We start from the raw sequence: 16,033 nt of genomic DNA, 5'->3' as shown, positions 1-16,033 counted from the left end.
TTATATGTGAGAAGGAAGATTTTAAATTCTATTTTGGATTTAACAGGAAGCCAATGAAGAGAAGCTAGGATAGGATATGTATAATCTCTTTTTAATTTTCATCAGCATTTTGGCAACAGCATTTTGGATCAGCTGAAGGCTTTTATCTACAGTTTGTGGACTTCCTGATAGTAAAGAATTACAATAGTCCAGCCTTGAAGTAACAAATGCATGGACTAGTTTCTCAGCATCACCCCTGGACAGGAGATTTCTATTTTTTTTAATATTCCGCAGATGAAAGAGGGAAATTCTAGAAAATCATTTCATTATTTTGTCCTCAGCCTCTATGACTCACTGTGAGTCAGGTCGTTAAATTTAACCCTCAGAGTGAGATGGAGGGAGGCTGTGTTGTTAACAGGGGCTGGGGATGTTGAAGGGGAGGCGGGACGAGAAGTTGTCCATGTCGGCAGTGCGCACTCGTCTTTCCACGCAACGGAACGCAAAGGGTAACCTTAATCTCCCGGTTGCACGGACGTCGAAAATTAAATAGAGAAAGGAACTTGCTGTCCGAAATCCCATTTTTTCCAATTAAGGTATCGCCAAACCCAGATGTATTGATGAATTTATCCGGCAAACTCCAGCTTTTCCTGCTGCCAGTGCTCCTTGCAGCGCAAGGTAAGAGACTGCGCTCCTTATCTGATTCAGACGCAAACATGGAGGCTACCTCTATGCACTCTAACTCATTATTGGTACATTTTCACCTAAGGTTTTCATTTTGCTTTGAATAAATAATTTTAGACGTTACCTCTAGTTAATCATCTTCATGTTTCTTTGGTAAAGTAAAGGTTTTTTACTCCAAACACTAAGTAAAAGTTAACTTCAGTTCATCATCCAAGTTTGACTGTATTTCTGTAGATAGGCACTTTGATGATGATAAATAACTCTCTGCCAGTAAGCAGATCCTGGATCTCCCCTGGGATGTCAGGAGCGCACAAACAGCAACATAATGAGAGCAGGTTCTGCCCCTTTAGGAAGCATTCAGAATAGAGTGTGGAATAGAATAATATAACCGAGACTTTAATGTCTTTGCTTCTTGTATGTCGCCGTGGTGGCTCTCTTTGGAGCTCTCAATAGTTCACACATAAGATTTAAAATGCAGACATCTGGTAGTGGACTTGTCAATCATTACTGTAGCAAGAGATCTGTAGAAAAACCTGCAAAAATTCAGCTTAAACTGTTTTGCATATTAATAAAACCTTATTAATTGTTGTATCCCAAGTAAGTTAAAGTCTCCAGGATAGCCATATATAACTAAATAAAATACTAAAATACAATGAAAAGTATTGGTATCCAATAGATGTATTTATTTATTTATTTTTTTGTTTTACATTTTGTCAAGTTAAAACCACAAACCTCATTGTGTAAAGATCAATACCATTTATTGCACATTATCTGGAGTCAATTTTTATTCTGTCAGGATGTTTTTAAACAACCCTTTTCTACAATTAGAGCTGCAAGTGGCTTTAACTGTAGCAAACATATAGATTTTTTTTTTTTTACCAATTCTCCTTAACTAAGATAGAACCGGCATAGCCAGATTTTATGAAAACAGAATCTTTTTACAGAATTTTGACTGAGCCATTCCTACGTAACTACATATATTGATACATAATCATGACATCAATGCATTGTTCTGCTGAAAGGTAAACCTCAGCCTCAAAGCATCATTCTGCTCCAACCTTGACTGTTGGAAAGTTATTTTCAGTCATTCATTCTCAGCATTTTATTAGTTGGTTGTAAAGTGAAGTTGTGATGTTTTTAGAGTACATTTTTTCTATTGTTTTTACGCTCAACGGCAAATGCTACTTGCTATACAATAGCTTCCTTCTAGCAATCATAATTCTTGTCACTGCATTAGTAACAGCATAATAAGGTGTAAAGGGATATTTGCTTGCTAGTAAATCTTTGTCATATGAGCTTTGAGTCTTAGCAGCTTCTCCAGAGTTATTAATGCTAAATAATGATGATAATGAATTTACAAAAACCTTTGATTAATGTTCACCTTGTCAGTTCTACTGTTTTTTTACTGCCATGTTTTATGAATAGAATTACATAGCTCCAAATATTGTGCGAATGTTGTATTTTTATTGTTTTATAACATTCCTGTTCTAAAAGTCATTGTGATGGATTCATAACTTGTCTGGTGTCTCTTTTTTCTTTATTGGGATTATTTTTGAAGCTAATCTTTACTCACTAATCTCAGTGGCATTCGTACAGTGGGTTTCATATGACTGGCCACCAATAAACTCTGTCTGGTCTATAAAGGGTTCTTGGACTCAAGTTTGGTCTATTGAATATTCAAGTTTTATTTATATATTTATTTTATCAAAACAGGCCCTCTCATTGAGACTAGTGGTCTTATTTACATAAGATACTTTCTTGGGAGTAGACACAAGACCTAATTTCCATAAAAAAAAAATAAAAAAAACAGAGCGATTGTAAACATTATCTTGTTTTTGGAGGCTTTTTAAGCCTCCAAAGTCTACTATAGGCCTATGTTATCCTTGGTAACTACAGAGTACTCCTTTGCTATTAATATTAGTTTTTTTCTTCCAACTCAGAAGAATATTCACACATGTAGACAGACCAGACACTAACATGCTTCCCCTTTGATAGCTACTGTAGTTTAGTCACTACACCAGACCAGTAAGTGAATTTTTGTAATATACTACAGTATAAAGTAAAGACAAGCCCCAAGAAGAAGCAGTGAGAGGAGCAGCGATATGAACAACAGAGGCACATAATGTTCCTCATGTTTACTTACAAAGACTTTGACTTAATCCAGATATATAAAATGGGTAAGGATTATTAAGCCGTGATGAAATGTGTCCACGGTCGCCATAATAAGATATCTGAATAGTGCTTGCAGTTAGGAATTAGCTGGGACCAGCTGGGACCATACAGTATGTTTCATACTGTAGCATTGCCCAAAAGCATATTAAGGGACTTAGCAAAACACGTTGAAGGATGTGCTCTGATTAAAAAAACAAACAAAAAAACCCCCCATCATTACTTAACTCTGTGGCCAACATGTAAATACTGTTGTAAAATATGGACTTTGACTGAACACAACATTTCCCTGGTCAAAATTTGAGCAGAATGATGCTGTGGGGATTATTTTGTCATCACTAAGTGTGAAGCATAGTCTACTACTTCATATTAAACCTAGAGTCTGGATAACTTTGAGGCTGAGGTTTACCTTCCAGAAGAACAACAAAGCTTTGGAAGCATAATTATGTGTAAGTATATGTAGTTATGTCAGAATGAATCAGTCATAAAGCCCAGGATCACCAGTGATCTGAAAGAACTGCTAAACAAGAAAAAAGAAAGGTTCAGAAGTCACACAAGAATTTATCGAGTACAAAAAAGCAACTGAAAGTCAAGATAACAGAAAGCACGCAGGCATACAGGAAGAGGGGATGAAGAATATCACAGGCTTCAAACAGAAGCAGGGGCATATTATGGTTGTGAACAATTGCAATGACAAAATCACATTCCTCAGTAGGTATGGTTCAAGGATGAAACTCAGCATACTTCTCTTCTGCACACAGTCAAACAGACATCACATCCTTCTTTGACACCAGAGTTTTTTTGTCACAGCTCAAAGGATTCATCTTGCACCTCTGGCATGAGTTTGTTCTCAACCAAATTAGAAAATCATGCTGCTCCCTTTGACTCCTTATGCCACCTGTTTGTCTCTAGAAGTCAACTGGAGAGACTGGAAAAATAAGGCATCAGGTCGAGCTGACTTACTTGTAAGAAATTTAAGAAGACTCAGGTAGAAGAGGCAGCAATTGCATGGATCAAAGATTGCCTGAAACACAGACCACCATTTGTGAGAGCAGAGCCCTGGGCAAACTGGTTGCGCCCAACCTTTTAATTTCAGATCCAATTTTTTTTCACATCTCCCTGACTGTATATAAAGAAGCGCCAACTACACAGGGTGAGCAGATCCCAATCTGTGCAGATCTTTTTCATGTCTGTCAGTACCCAACAATATAAAACAATTTCCCACATTTGACTTGACCAGAATATGAAATCTACAAAGTAAACCCCAGTTCATAAATCTGTGCAGCATCTAGGGCAGAAAAAGATTTTATAACCCCAAATTCAAGATATAATGGGAACTATGTTTAATAAAAAGGAGAATGCAGAAATAAACGCTTTGGGACGGTTTATATGGGTACTAGATGAGGCAGTGAAAGGTGATTCTCAGAGAGAGATCTGCAAAGTTTGTCGAATTTTTTTTTCTTCATAAAGAGGGGAGCATGATAAGCTGTGCTTACAGCCACTGTTTGCCCCTCGTCGTTTTGTGAGGCTCAAAGAGCATCTCTATGGAAGTTTTTTTTTTTCTCCTTCTTGAGAGTGATAGGTTGTGCTTTCCTTCCGCCCCTTGTTGTTTTTATGAGGCTCAAATAGGATCACTATTTTACTCTATCCTTTTTCTGTCCTCCTGAACTCCTATCATGGGTAAAGTATTCTGTTTATTGAAATGTTTCATTGATCGTTTTTGCACAAGTCTGCCCCGCCTCCCACAGTATATACACGATGTGCGATTCCAAACCTGACTATTTTTCCTTGCGATTGTCAGATTTTATGATATATTTCCATCCATCCATCCATCCATCCATCCATCCATCCATCCATCCATCCATCCATCCATCCATCCATCCATCCATCCATCCATCCATCCATCCATCCATCCATCCATCCATCCATCCATCCATCCATCCATCCATCCATCCATCCATCCATCCATCCATTTTCTTACACGCTTGTCCCGAGTGGGGTCGCTAGGGGTGCTGGTGCCTATCTCCAGCAGTCAATGGGCGAGAGGCAGGGTACACCCTGGACAGGTCGCCAGTCCATCGCAGTATTATATATTTCCCCCAAAGCAAATAATCTTTTATTTTGTAACTAATTCTCTCTTCCCGTCAGAGCCAATGAAATGCCGCTGAATTGCTGCCTAGTCCGACTGAAATATACCTTTTTTCTATCTCAGTTGGAGCTACGCAGAGTGAGGGTGGATGAGAATTTTCACATCTTCTTCTTTATCGAGCGCTAAATGCCACAACCTCTTCCAAAACAATTGCATCTTGGATCGGATGCAAAATCGGATTTACTGTGTTCAGGACTTAAATTGTCAACTGCCAAATTATTAGTTAGCAGCACATTTTGTACCACAGGGGACTACCCTACATTTTAATACTAAATATTTATTGGGGTAGCTGTTGTTTTCTGAATAATCATTAGAATAATCTCCTTTGATAAACATTTTAGATAGTCTTTGAAAAGAATGTTAGCAGGATTTTTTTAGTTGCAGGTGACATGCGTTATCTTTACTTTGAGCTACATACAGGTGCTGGTCATAAAATTAGAATATCATGAAAAAGTAGATTGATTTCAGTAATTCCATTTAAAAAGTGAAACTTGTATATTATATTCATACATTACATACAAACTCATATATTTCAGATGTTTATTTTGTTTAATTTTGATGATTACAAATGACAACAAATGAAAATCTCAAATTCATCATATCAGAAAATTAGAATATTGTGAAAAGGTTCAAAATTGATGGCCCCTGGTGCCACACTCTAATCAGCTAATTAACTCAAACCACCTGCAAAAGCCTTTAAATGGTCTTTCAGTCTAGTTTAAAGGCTACACAACATGGGAAGACTGCTGAATTGGACAGTATGCCAAAGAGCACCTATGTTCCCATGTTTCACAAAGATTGGCTACAGATATATAAAAGGTGATCGCTAATTAGAGCGTGTGAAATGTTCCACGGTCGCTCATGTATCAAGGCTCAGTTAAATAAGCTGGGAAGGGAGAAAAGATGTTCTACGGCAGAAAACATAAAAGGACATACAAAAAACACGCAGGGAAGGATTGTCTGATAAAAACAAAAAAAAAACCCATTCATAAACTTTGTGGATCACAGTATACTGCAAATATGGAGTGATGCTTCAAGAACCATTCCCACAATGAGCAGAAAGACGTGGGTTATTTTGTCATCCTGTGTCAAGCAATCTCTAACATCATAAACCGTAGAAGCGTCTTGACTGAGGTTTAAAGAAGAAAACAAATTTTGGAACGCTATTAGTGTAGTAAAGTAGTTTGTCTGGATGAAAGTAAAATTTACGTATTTAGAGAATCAACCAGGTCCCAAGTTCTGAGGAAGAAAAAAAAGACGAGTGCAGTTCATCAACAAGTACTTGAAAGTCAGTAAAGATAGCCACAGATACAGTGAAGAGTGGGGTCCATGCTTCACTACAGAGGTGGCATATTTGTGGCTGAGGTCCATGTGCATGACGCAACACATACCTCAGTAGTATGTTTAATGAGTAGCAACTTCATGCTCCATGCAAACATGACCAAGCTTTTTGTCACGAGCAAGATTCATCTTGCAACCAGGATTGTTAAACCTGAAATCAGCTGCCGAACCTACCATGTCTGTTTGAAGGTCCAAAGGGTAAATCCCTGTTGTAATGGACGGAAAATACTCTCAGCTGATTACCTCAATTAAGAAAAATCTAGAGGGTAACTTGTGAAAATAAGATTGCCTAAAACCAGACCACAATTCTGAGAGAAGCCTTAAGAGTTCCCAACTAATTTAGATCCAACCTCTCTATTCATAACAATGAAGCGCTGACCACAGATGATCGACCCCAAATCTGACCAGATCTTCATTGCTGTCAGTAATCCACAATATGAGACAACCTACATGACTGGAAGTTTGAATCTCATAATCCAGTTCATATTTTCAGTTGGCCAAAAAAATTTCTATAAACCTTTTTTTTAGTTTGGCCCTTCATGTAAAGTATTCTAATTTTTGAAATGTTGAATTGAGTTTTCACAAGTGTTGCCGTCCATGTATATAAAACAATGTACGATACAAACCTGAATATATGAGTCTTGCATTGTAATCTTATATATAATATTCAAAGCAATCACTTTTTATTTTGTAATAATTTTTTGAAATCAATCTACTTTTTCCTGATTATTATACCTTTTTACCAGTCACCTGAATGAGTGCATAAGGTTTCACTCTTTTTTAACGTTCTATTGCACACAACTGTTCCAATGTACTAGATCGGAGCAGAATCATTTTTCGTGTTTGTTAATTGTCAACTGTAATTAAGTAGTTAGCCCATTTTCTACCACTAGAGGGACTACCCCATATTCTCAATATTTAGGGTATGATATTTTTTAATTTTAATCAGTTTAATAAATTCCAAGTGAGTTTAAACATTTTAGATGGTCTTTTGAAAAGAATGTTAGCGGATTTTAGGGTTCCGAGCGGACATGCGTGATCATTTACTTTACGCTGCTATTGAACAGGTTCACGTTATTATAAAATTTTTTGTCAAGCTGTACAACTGGACAGAAGTTGTTTTTGGATTAACTTGATCGTTAATGAAATATGTTGGTTAGCCCTTCAGTTTATTTCCTTTTCTTCAAACCCTGAATGCAGCTGCAGGTCTGTTCCAGATGTGGGTTCTGCTGATCTTCCTTTGGGAGTAGCATTAAGTGCTTTCATGCTATCATGCCATGTTTGTTGTGTGAAAGTCAGTGTCTTCTCACCTCCTGTAACCTGACAGAGTTATAGCTAGACGGAGGGTTGCTTCTCTTTATAGCATACATTGGATAAACTCTCTTAAATGTTTATTTCAAACCCCTTTAGTGTCATCCTTAAGGTTTAAAGATTTGCACCAGCTTTGCCCTTGAACTCAGAGAATGTCAGAGGAAAGCAATGCCTTGAAAGCATTACCATGTCAGTGCAGTCACTGCAAAAATGAAAAAATAAGTATTTCTGTTTTTCTTGAAATAAGCATATTTTCCTTTATTTGAGTAGGTAGGTGAGATGCTTTGCATTTAAATTAAGAAAAACAAACAACTCAACAATATTTTAATTTTTTTTTCTTATTTTAATGGTAACAGTACTCATTCCACTTAAAGATTGTTTTATTCAAATGTTCAAATTAAGGGCAAATTCCCCTGTTTAAGAAAATTCCTCTTAGATCCATTTTTGCAGTGCTTTCAGAAGCACAGATTTTCTCACCTGAGAATAAATGCATTTTCTTTTAGATATACGGTTTTTTTTGCTTTAAATTTTTCACTTTAAAGGGGAAAAGAAACAAATATTAGTGTTATTCCTTTTCTCTACTCCCTGTTTATTGTTTTCTTTCTTACTCATCAATCTCTTTTTGGCTGTGAAAGCTTTTGTCTCTTTATCGTCAGGGACTGTTCATGTCCACGATAACTTCAAAGTACACACACATATACTCATTTACTCCCGTTGGGGATCTGCTTTGTGGGCTTCAAAAAGGTATTGTCTTGTTCTATCCAGGATCTGGCGATTTGTCCCCAGAACAGTAGAGATGCTGAGCCTGTTGTCCATGGGATTGGGGTATTTTATTTAAAAATAGAATCTGACAGAAGTAGCTCAGGGGTACGGACTAAGAGAGATGATAAGTGTGAAGCTGTTTGTTAAAAGTATGACATTCAAAAATAAAGTTTCAGCCCCCAGGATAGGTTGACAGTGTGTATAAGCACATTATAGCGCAGGAATGGTTCCTTCAGGTCTGAAAGGGAGTGATTAAAGATAAAATGCATTTCCCTGCAGCTTTTTGCCTTGCAAAATCTCTAACACAATATAGCTTTGGGGAATGTTCAGCCACGCCTGCATTTTTCCTCATCTGATCTGCATTGTAGTACATGCTACATACTTGATCCCTTAACTCCCTTTACTGTGTATTTTAATTGGCTGCAGCTGCATGTTAACAGTGTAGAAAGGATCTGCATCCAAACTAGCTAGGCCCAAGAGAGCAGGAACTGCAGGTTGCAGATAATTAAAAAGACACAGCTCATTAAAGGTGGTTGCTTCGAATCTGGTAAATCAGTTGCAGTGCAACAATCAAACATACTTTTGTTGTGCAATTGTATGGTTGAAATATTTTTGATCGACACTCCTCTACCTTTATTCTAGCATTCATGTATAGGGTTGTCTGCTTACATCCTCCTGTCATAAACTGGCAGAAAGACTTAAATGCTCATCTGAGCTTTGCTTTGCACTACAGAAAGGCTCTGGTTTCACTCCCAGAAGCAATACAGTTGCATCAAAGCCTGACAGGCAAGCAGTGTGTATGTGTGTGTACACTGGTGCACACTGGTTTGTGGCTTTAGGACTGTGAGGCAGCTTCAGAATCCTCTTAACGCGATTGTCATGTGATTATTGCAACCAAAAGCTGCCATACACATGCTGTGTAGTCACCACAGGCAAACGACTTTTTCTACCTTCCTATGGATAGACTTAAAGCATCATGGTCTCCTAAAACTTAAAACCCAAACTCACATATTCTTTAAGATGATTGAAGAAATCCCGTAGGACACCTGGTCTTCTGTGCTGGGAATGACATGTGGTACATTTCAGTATAAGAGGTCAGAAAGCGAAAATAATATTTTAGAGCAGATGGAATGACATCCCTTAGATGCAGAGGAGGAAAACACTTCAGCTATCCCTTTAAAACAATTGTTTTCTTTGAATATCATCCCTGCTGTCAATAAATTTATTCTTGCAGAAAAATATATAATTTCAGGGCATTAATATTTTTAGTATTAAAACAAAAACTCTGGTTTCCATTGAATCATACAGAGTTGGATTTTTGGCATGGAGGTAAGAAGGAGTCATTATTGACCACTTACCTGTAGGACTTCCCGGTTGCATTTATGTTACTAACGGTAATTGTGATTAGTGTATATATATATATATATTTATATATATATATATATATATATATATATATATATATATATATATATATATATATATATATATATATATATATATATATATATATATATATTTTGTCTTTCATTTAATGACTCTTGTGTCTTGTACCCTTAAGTTGTTCAGTTCATGACTGAACCATTGGAAAAATCCATGGTTTCAGATGGATGATAGATGGTTTGAGAATTTAAGGGGTTAGTCAGACTGTACATGATCCTCTGCAACTATGCTCTAAATAAGGTAGATCCCTGGTCTATTTTGGTCAGACATATTCAACAATTTGGCGGAAATGTTTAGCATCAGACAGAAAGGAGACACAGTGAAAAGATCTGCTTTGAGATAGATACTAATTAAAATCTCTGAATCGCACAGTAAAAAAGCCAAGTTCTGGAAACACATGGTGTGTATATAGCAGCCTTGGAAATACATAATTAATAAAAATAATGAATGAATGAATTAATAATAATAATATAAATACACTGAATTGAATTGAATAAAAGAATTAAATAAAAAGTGTACTTAGTCCATGGTAGTCCATGAGGATGTTAGGGTGGGATTTTGTGAATGTGATCGGGTGACTGTGAATAAATGTTTCCTTTTCATGTTGAGTGCTTGACTCCACCTCCCTTATTGGAACATCTAGTTCTCCGAGCACTAGCAGGGCCTATCTCCTCCCCTTCTTTGGAGGTGAGGGGTGCCTCTCTACACTATTGCGTTGATGCTTCTCTATTTTTGCGGGGTTGGGTACTTCGGTAGGCACTGTCACATTCCTGGTGTCTGCTGGTCTGGGCTTGGGGCCTCCTGGCTCTGTGGGTTCTCTACTTGGGGTTGGTGAGCCCCAAGGCCTCGGATTCCTGGGCTCTCTTCAGGATCTACCTTTGATGTGACTGGTCGCCAGGGGAGCCTGTGGGCTCACTGCTGCTGCCCCATTGGCCCTCAGTACCATAGCCCCATGGGTTTGGGCCCCAGGGGCCCTTGTTTGCATTTCTTGGGTGAGTCTGGCTGTTCCTATGTGTGCCCTCCTTGTATCCCTGTAGTCTGGGTTCCTTTAGATATCTGGGGCTCAGATTGCCTCTCTTTCGGCCCTGGGCTCTGCAGGGCAAGTCGGGGGCCACTCACACCTGCTTTCGAGCATATTATTATTTTGAAGAAGCCGTGTAAAAGCCTCATACACATGCATATTCATGTATACTCATGCACATTTTCTACAGGCTTCAGATGTCCATGGATACACACTAATACTAAATACTAAGCTACAACAACAGACATAAGCAACTCTGAACAATATTGTGTAATCATCATAGGTTTCTCATTATTTATTTATGTATTGACTGTGTCAGTGGGATAATAACTTTTCTTGTGGCTAGTGTGTTTATTCTTTAGTTTTTTTGTTCTCCCCCTACAATGCCAGTCATAACCTCGCCAGAAAAGGCTTTTTAATAATAACTAGCAACTGAAAAACAATGAAGCCATGGGAGATAATTTTTTTTCCAGAACTTAAAAGAACTAAGGCACCCCTTCTGAAAAACACAGCAAAAAGAAAATAAATTTATACATTTGATGTAATCAAATGAAACAGAATCACAAAATTCAGTGTCCCCAAATGAATTTTGTGTTTTTATTTCTTTTTGTCATGAAACAATATACCATTGGAAATACACAAACATATTTATTTTGGATAGTAAACAAGTAAATGCCTATACTTGAGATTAAGATTTTCAGAATTAAAGTAAGATAGTATTCTCCTACATATTTTTTATTAAAATATATTTGGTAAATGTGACTACATTTTTTTTAAATTCTACTTAGATTTGTTACTTTCTTTGCCATCTCAAAGCGTGATCATCAAGTAAGGTTTATTCTTTTCATAAATCTGTTTCCACATAAAACAATATTGATTCTGTGGTATTTTATGGTCACCAGCTGTTTGGTCAAACCTTTATACTTTAAAGGTAAAATGAGAATGATATAGCAGAAACATCATTTAGTGAAAAAATTTTCACGTAATATACCCAGGTTCACGTAAGGAACCCAGTTATCTCACCTTAAACCTAAATAACCATGGTTTAGCATTTTGTTAAGAACTGTTAAAGTGGTCTGATCTTGGTAGCAGGGCTGCCAGAGCTCCAGAACAATGCTGAGCTTTGTATTTGCTTATAAGTAGAAATTAAGGATGAGACCTTTTTTCAATTCAATAAAAAGCTGGAAAACACTGAAAGCGTGATAGATATTTGGTAGTATATGTATTGACCCAAACCAGCTTCTGGATCACTGAAATTCAACTAAGAATATTCAGTTTGGAATTTCTGTTCCTCAGCACCATCCTATCCTGGTCAAATGCTGTATCTTATAACTTTACAAAGTGTCTGGTCCCTTATAAGTCGGTGGTTGTCTCCGCCTTGAGTTCTAAAACACTTTTGTTAAATGGACCTCCTTTGCATCTTTTCTTAACTTGAAGCTGTTTTTGCTACTTGTTTTTTTTTTATTTCATGTGTTTAATGTGTTTGCAGCATGTTTGCACTTTGTGACTCTTTCATGCGAGTTTTGCCTAGTGGTTAGGGCATTGCACTTGGAATCCAGAAGTTCTGAGTTCAAGCCCCACTCCCAGAGAATGACACTCAGGGTCCCTGAACAAAGACCCTTAACTCGACACTGCTAGCCTGGCGCCGCACAATGGCACCCCACTGCTCCCCAAGGGGATTGGTTAATTGCAGAGAGTAAATTTAATTGCTCTGTACTTGTAACAGCGTAATGACAATAAAAGCAGGGGGAGGAGAAAATTACAGTACAGCATTTCTATTTGTTTGTACCATTTGTCCTTTGCATATCTTTTTTTTTTATATTAATTTGTTTGTGACATTTGTGTGATTGCTCCTCTCATGTTTGTGGTAGTGAGGGAGTTCCATATGGTTTAGGAGTTTAAGAGCTTGATTGCCATGTGAGGCATCCTAGTTTGAACCCTGGTTGAAGCAGGAAGGGCATACAGCGTAAACTTCCGGATTGTCTTGTGGCACCGAAGGAGCTTGGGAACACAGGATCAGCTAAAAGGACACACACATGATTGTGAGTCTAATTTTGTGTTTGCAGTATTTTGTTTATTGTAATCATGTTTATGTGTTTGCAGTTCATTTGCACAACCTTGTGCACCCTAAAGATCTGATTTGTTAAACAATAACCCAAAAATAAACAGAGAAGAGGTGAAAAACTAAGCAAATGTATGGTTAAAAAATTAGGTACCGGTACATGTAAGGTAAAATATCAGTTATTTGGGTTTAGAACACATTGCATCTGCTTGACTTTTTGGCATTTTATAGAGCAAAAGCACTGCCACACAGTCCATGTCATAGAAAGTATGCATACAGTTAATGGCAAAAACACCATTAGAGATTCTTTTTCAATATTTGATACTTGAACTTTTGTACAAATTTTCGATAAGTATCAAGGGTACTCGTGTTAGATTAAAAAACTTTTCATTTTAAATTTCTTTTGTAAGTTCGGTTCAATGACCCCAGTGTTACTAATGCTGACTATGGCTGTTTCCTGTTACATTCAGCTAATTCAGTTAGCTGTCCATTTTCTGATCCCCATCTATAAGTCATGTCAAGTTACAAAGCTCTAATCCTTTCAGTAAATTCTTTAAGGATCCTGAAAACATCAGCAGGTCTAATTTCTAAATGTTAGTCACTGAGCTTTGAGTATTTTAGTGGGATTTAAATAGATAAAAAAATATGAAGTGCAGAGCACAAATGTAAAACGGAAAGAAAACTATACATGGTTTCACAAATTTCAAGCCTATAATTTGCATTTTATTTATTCTCTTAGAGTCAGTATTTTAGTTGTTACTTTAGGATACTTAATTTTGACATCATCTCAGACTACTGATTCTGTTGATGTAGCTGACAGATGTGATAGACAAGCCTGTTCCATCATCTTCTGAGTACAGATACCACATGTATCGATTCCCTGCAGGTAATAGTTTAGCTCTGCTGTTCAGCTAAAGGTTTTAGAATATGATTCTGGTATTTTTCCAGATTGTGCTGTAACTATCATCCTAATATGTCTACCCTATCTGATAATGTTTAATAGCCTATAGTAAAACAAACATATGATTGAATACTATCATATGTCTTCCTCCTCTTTCCTTCCCTTTTATCTGCAGAGCACTTAGACTGGCAGGCTCTGTAAATACATATTCGTTAAGGTCTCATGCTGTAGCCCATGCTTAATAAGATGGTCTTGGCTAATGCAGTAATCACAGTGGAACCTCTTGTGCGTCACTGAGCATGTCAAAGTCAGGCTATCAAAACCCTTGAGAGCAGACCCATGGTATCTTGGTTTATGTGCCTGTTTCAACCGTCAATTTTCTCCCCCTATCTCCTCACACCACTACCTCCCGTTCTCTCGTATCTCCAATCCATGTACTCACGCTCTCTGTCATTGGTGTATTTTTGGAGGGTAATTAGTTCCTACAGACTGTCCACCACAGGCTCCCAGGCTCATCCTGTTAAGCGCATGTCTGATCAAAGAACCTCCCACAGGCCGGGAGGGGTTTTACAGCTTGCTCCTCCTGAGGCCATGAGAGACACCAACATACTCACGGTCCTGCTAAGTCCCAATCAGTGTTATTTTTTTTCTTAAAGAGAAACGTTTGACGGTTTGGGATTAATCTGTGACAGAACAAAGACCTTTCTTTTAAATTTGACATCATACAGGCACAAAATGAAAATACAAAAAAAAAATTGTAAAGGTTTTGTAAAATGAAAAGTTACCAAAGGGATTTAAAACTTTCCTGTGAATATGAAGAAATCTGATCTGAGAAAAGCAAAAATTATGAAGCTTATGATAATTACATTTTTAACACTCCAAACTTTAATTTTATTTAGTTAAGGGATGGCTTCCTCAGTTCCCATAGAGTCTAAAACATACCATACACCAGACATGCCTCACTTTTAAAGAATGTATGTTAATGTTGCCAAATTTTTCATGACATAACTGTTGACAATATTTTGTCTTGCTTCACTATGCAAATGTATTGTCTTTACTAATAATGAAATTGTATGTTTAAGATCAGAGAAAATGAATGACATTTTCTTTGTCTCTCTGTGATAACAAAATATTGGCACCCGAACAGGGACTGTTTTATTTCACAAATAATGGAAAACTTTTAGTCTTAAAGTAGACTTTTTACCTGTGGTAGTCCACAGGAAAGAAGCCTGATAATTGAAATATCTGCTTCCCATTCTACATTTAGAAATTCTAGGAACCACTAGGAAACTTGCAAAAACAGATCTTTCATATAAGATGGAGAGTTTTATTTAGTGATATCATCTCTTTTTTTAAGAGTAATTTCTCCTCCTCAAACCCCCACCATAATGTAACCTAGAGACAACTTTATGGCAGTCTGAGCTCCCCTTAAACATGGGACCTAACCGTAGGGGGTCCACGCAGGTACTGCATGTGGGTCGCAAAAGTTTTGGTTGATTAGACTTTTTTTTTTATTGTCCCCCCTGCAAATTTTTTTCACTAACTGAACTTTAAAGTCGTAGGGTTAAGGCTTATTTAAATGTCAAATCCTTCTGGCTTAAACATGTATATAAATGCACTCTTTATCAGATTATATAGTCCCAAGATTTAGAAAATTTCTATTTAAAAAAAAATCCTGTCTTAAAATATGTGTTTTTTTTCTCGTTATTCTATTCAGGCCAGTTAGTTGTATGTTGCTTGTACACCTAAATTCGGCCAATTATATATCAACTGTGATCTGTCAATCAAATGTTTTCATTCATAGCATCTTGATTCATATGTTGCAGCTAATATATGCAACAGTTGAAATAAGAATCATTATTTACTTTCCCATTGAGTTCCGTCCCAGTGTTCACGGGGATGGACGTCTGTGTCTTCAGCAGGCGTAGAACTAACAGAACTGGCAGCATTGCGAGGCAAGGGCTTAAACATGTACGACTGTAAGCCTTCTACGCCAAACCAAGCTTCTGCTGCCCTGGTGTCCTCTTCCACAACATCTTTGTCCCCGCTAAAAAATTTATGACGGAGGAGATTCATCCACGACCTCCGACACAAAACTCTCCTCCTCTTGCATGTTTCCGCTGTCCATAGCATTCCTTGACTGTGTCGTTTCTAAGTCACTTCGTACTTGCTACTTGGTACCAATGTAATTTCCAATTGGGAACCTACTAGCAC

General features: G+C 37.3%; 1 protein-coding gene across 1 annotated transcript in view; it reads left to right on the top strand.

The window, feature by feature from the left end:
* Positions 1-398: 398 nt before the first annotated feature.
* LOC119788305 (neuronal acetylcholine receptor subunit alpha-3-like) overlaps positions 399-16,033 on the top strand; it is a 34,734-nt gene continuing 19,099 nt past the window's right edge. The window contains exon 1 of the mRNA XM_038292560.1: positions 399-654. Within this exon, the coding sequence (XP_038148488.1) occupies positions 597-654 (58 nt within the window). The 5' untranslated portion in view covers positions 399-596. The remainder of the gene's footprint in view (positions 655-16,033) is intronic.

This window comes from Cyprinodon tularosa, unplaced genomic scaffold (genome assembly GCF_016077235.1).
Source record: "Cyprinodon tularosa strain WSP-4 unplaced genomic scaffold, ASM1607723v1 ctg314, whole genome shotgun sequence".
NCBI classification, from domain to species: domain Eukaryota; kingdom Metazoa; phylum Chordata; class Actinopteri; order Cyprinodontiformes; family Cyprinodontidae; genus Cyprinodon; species Cyprinodon tularosa.
The sequence above is the reverse complement of the archived record's forward strand: the minus strand, read 5'-3'. Positions and strand labels throughout refer to the sequence as shown.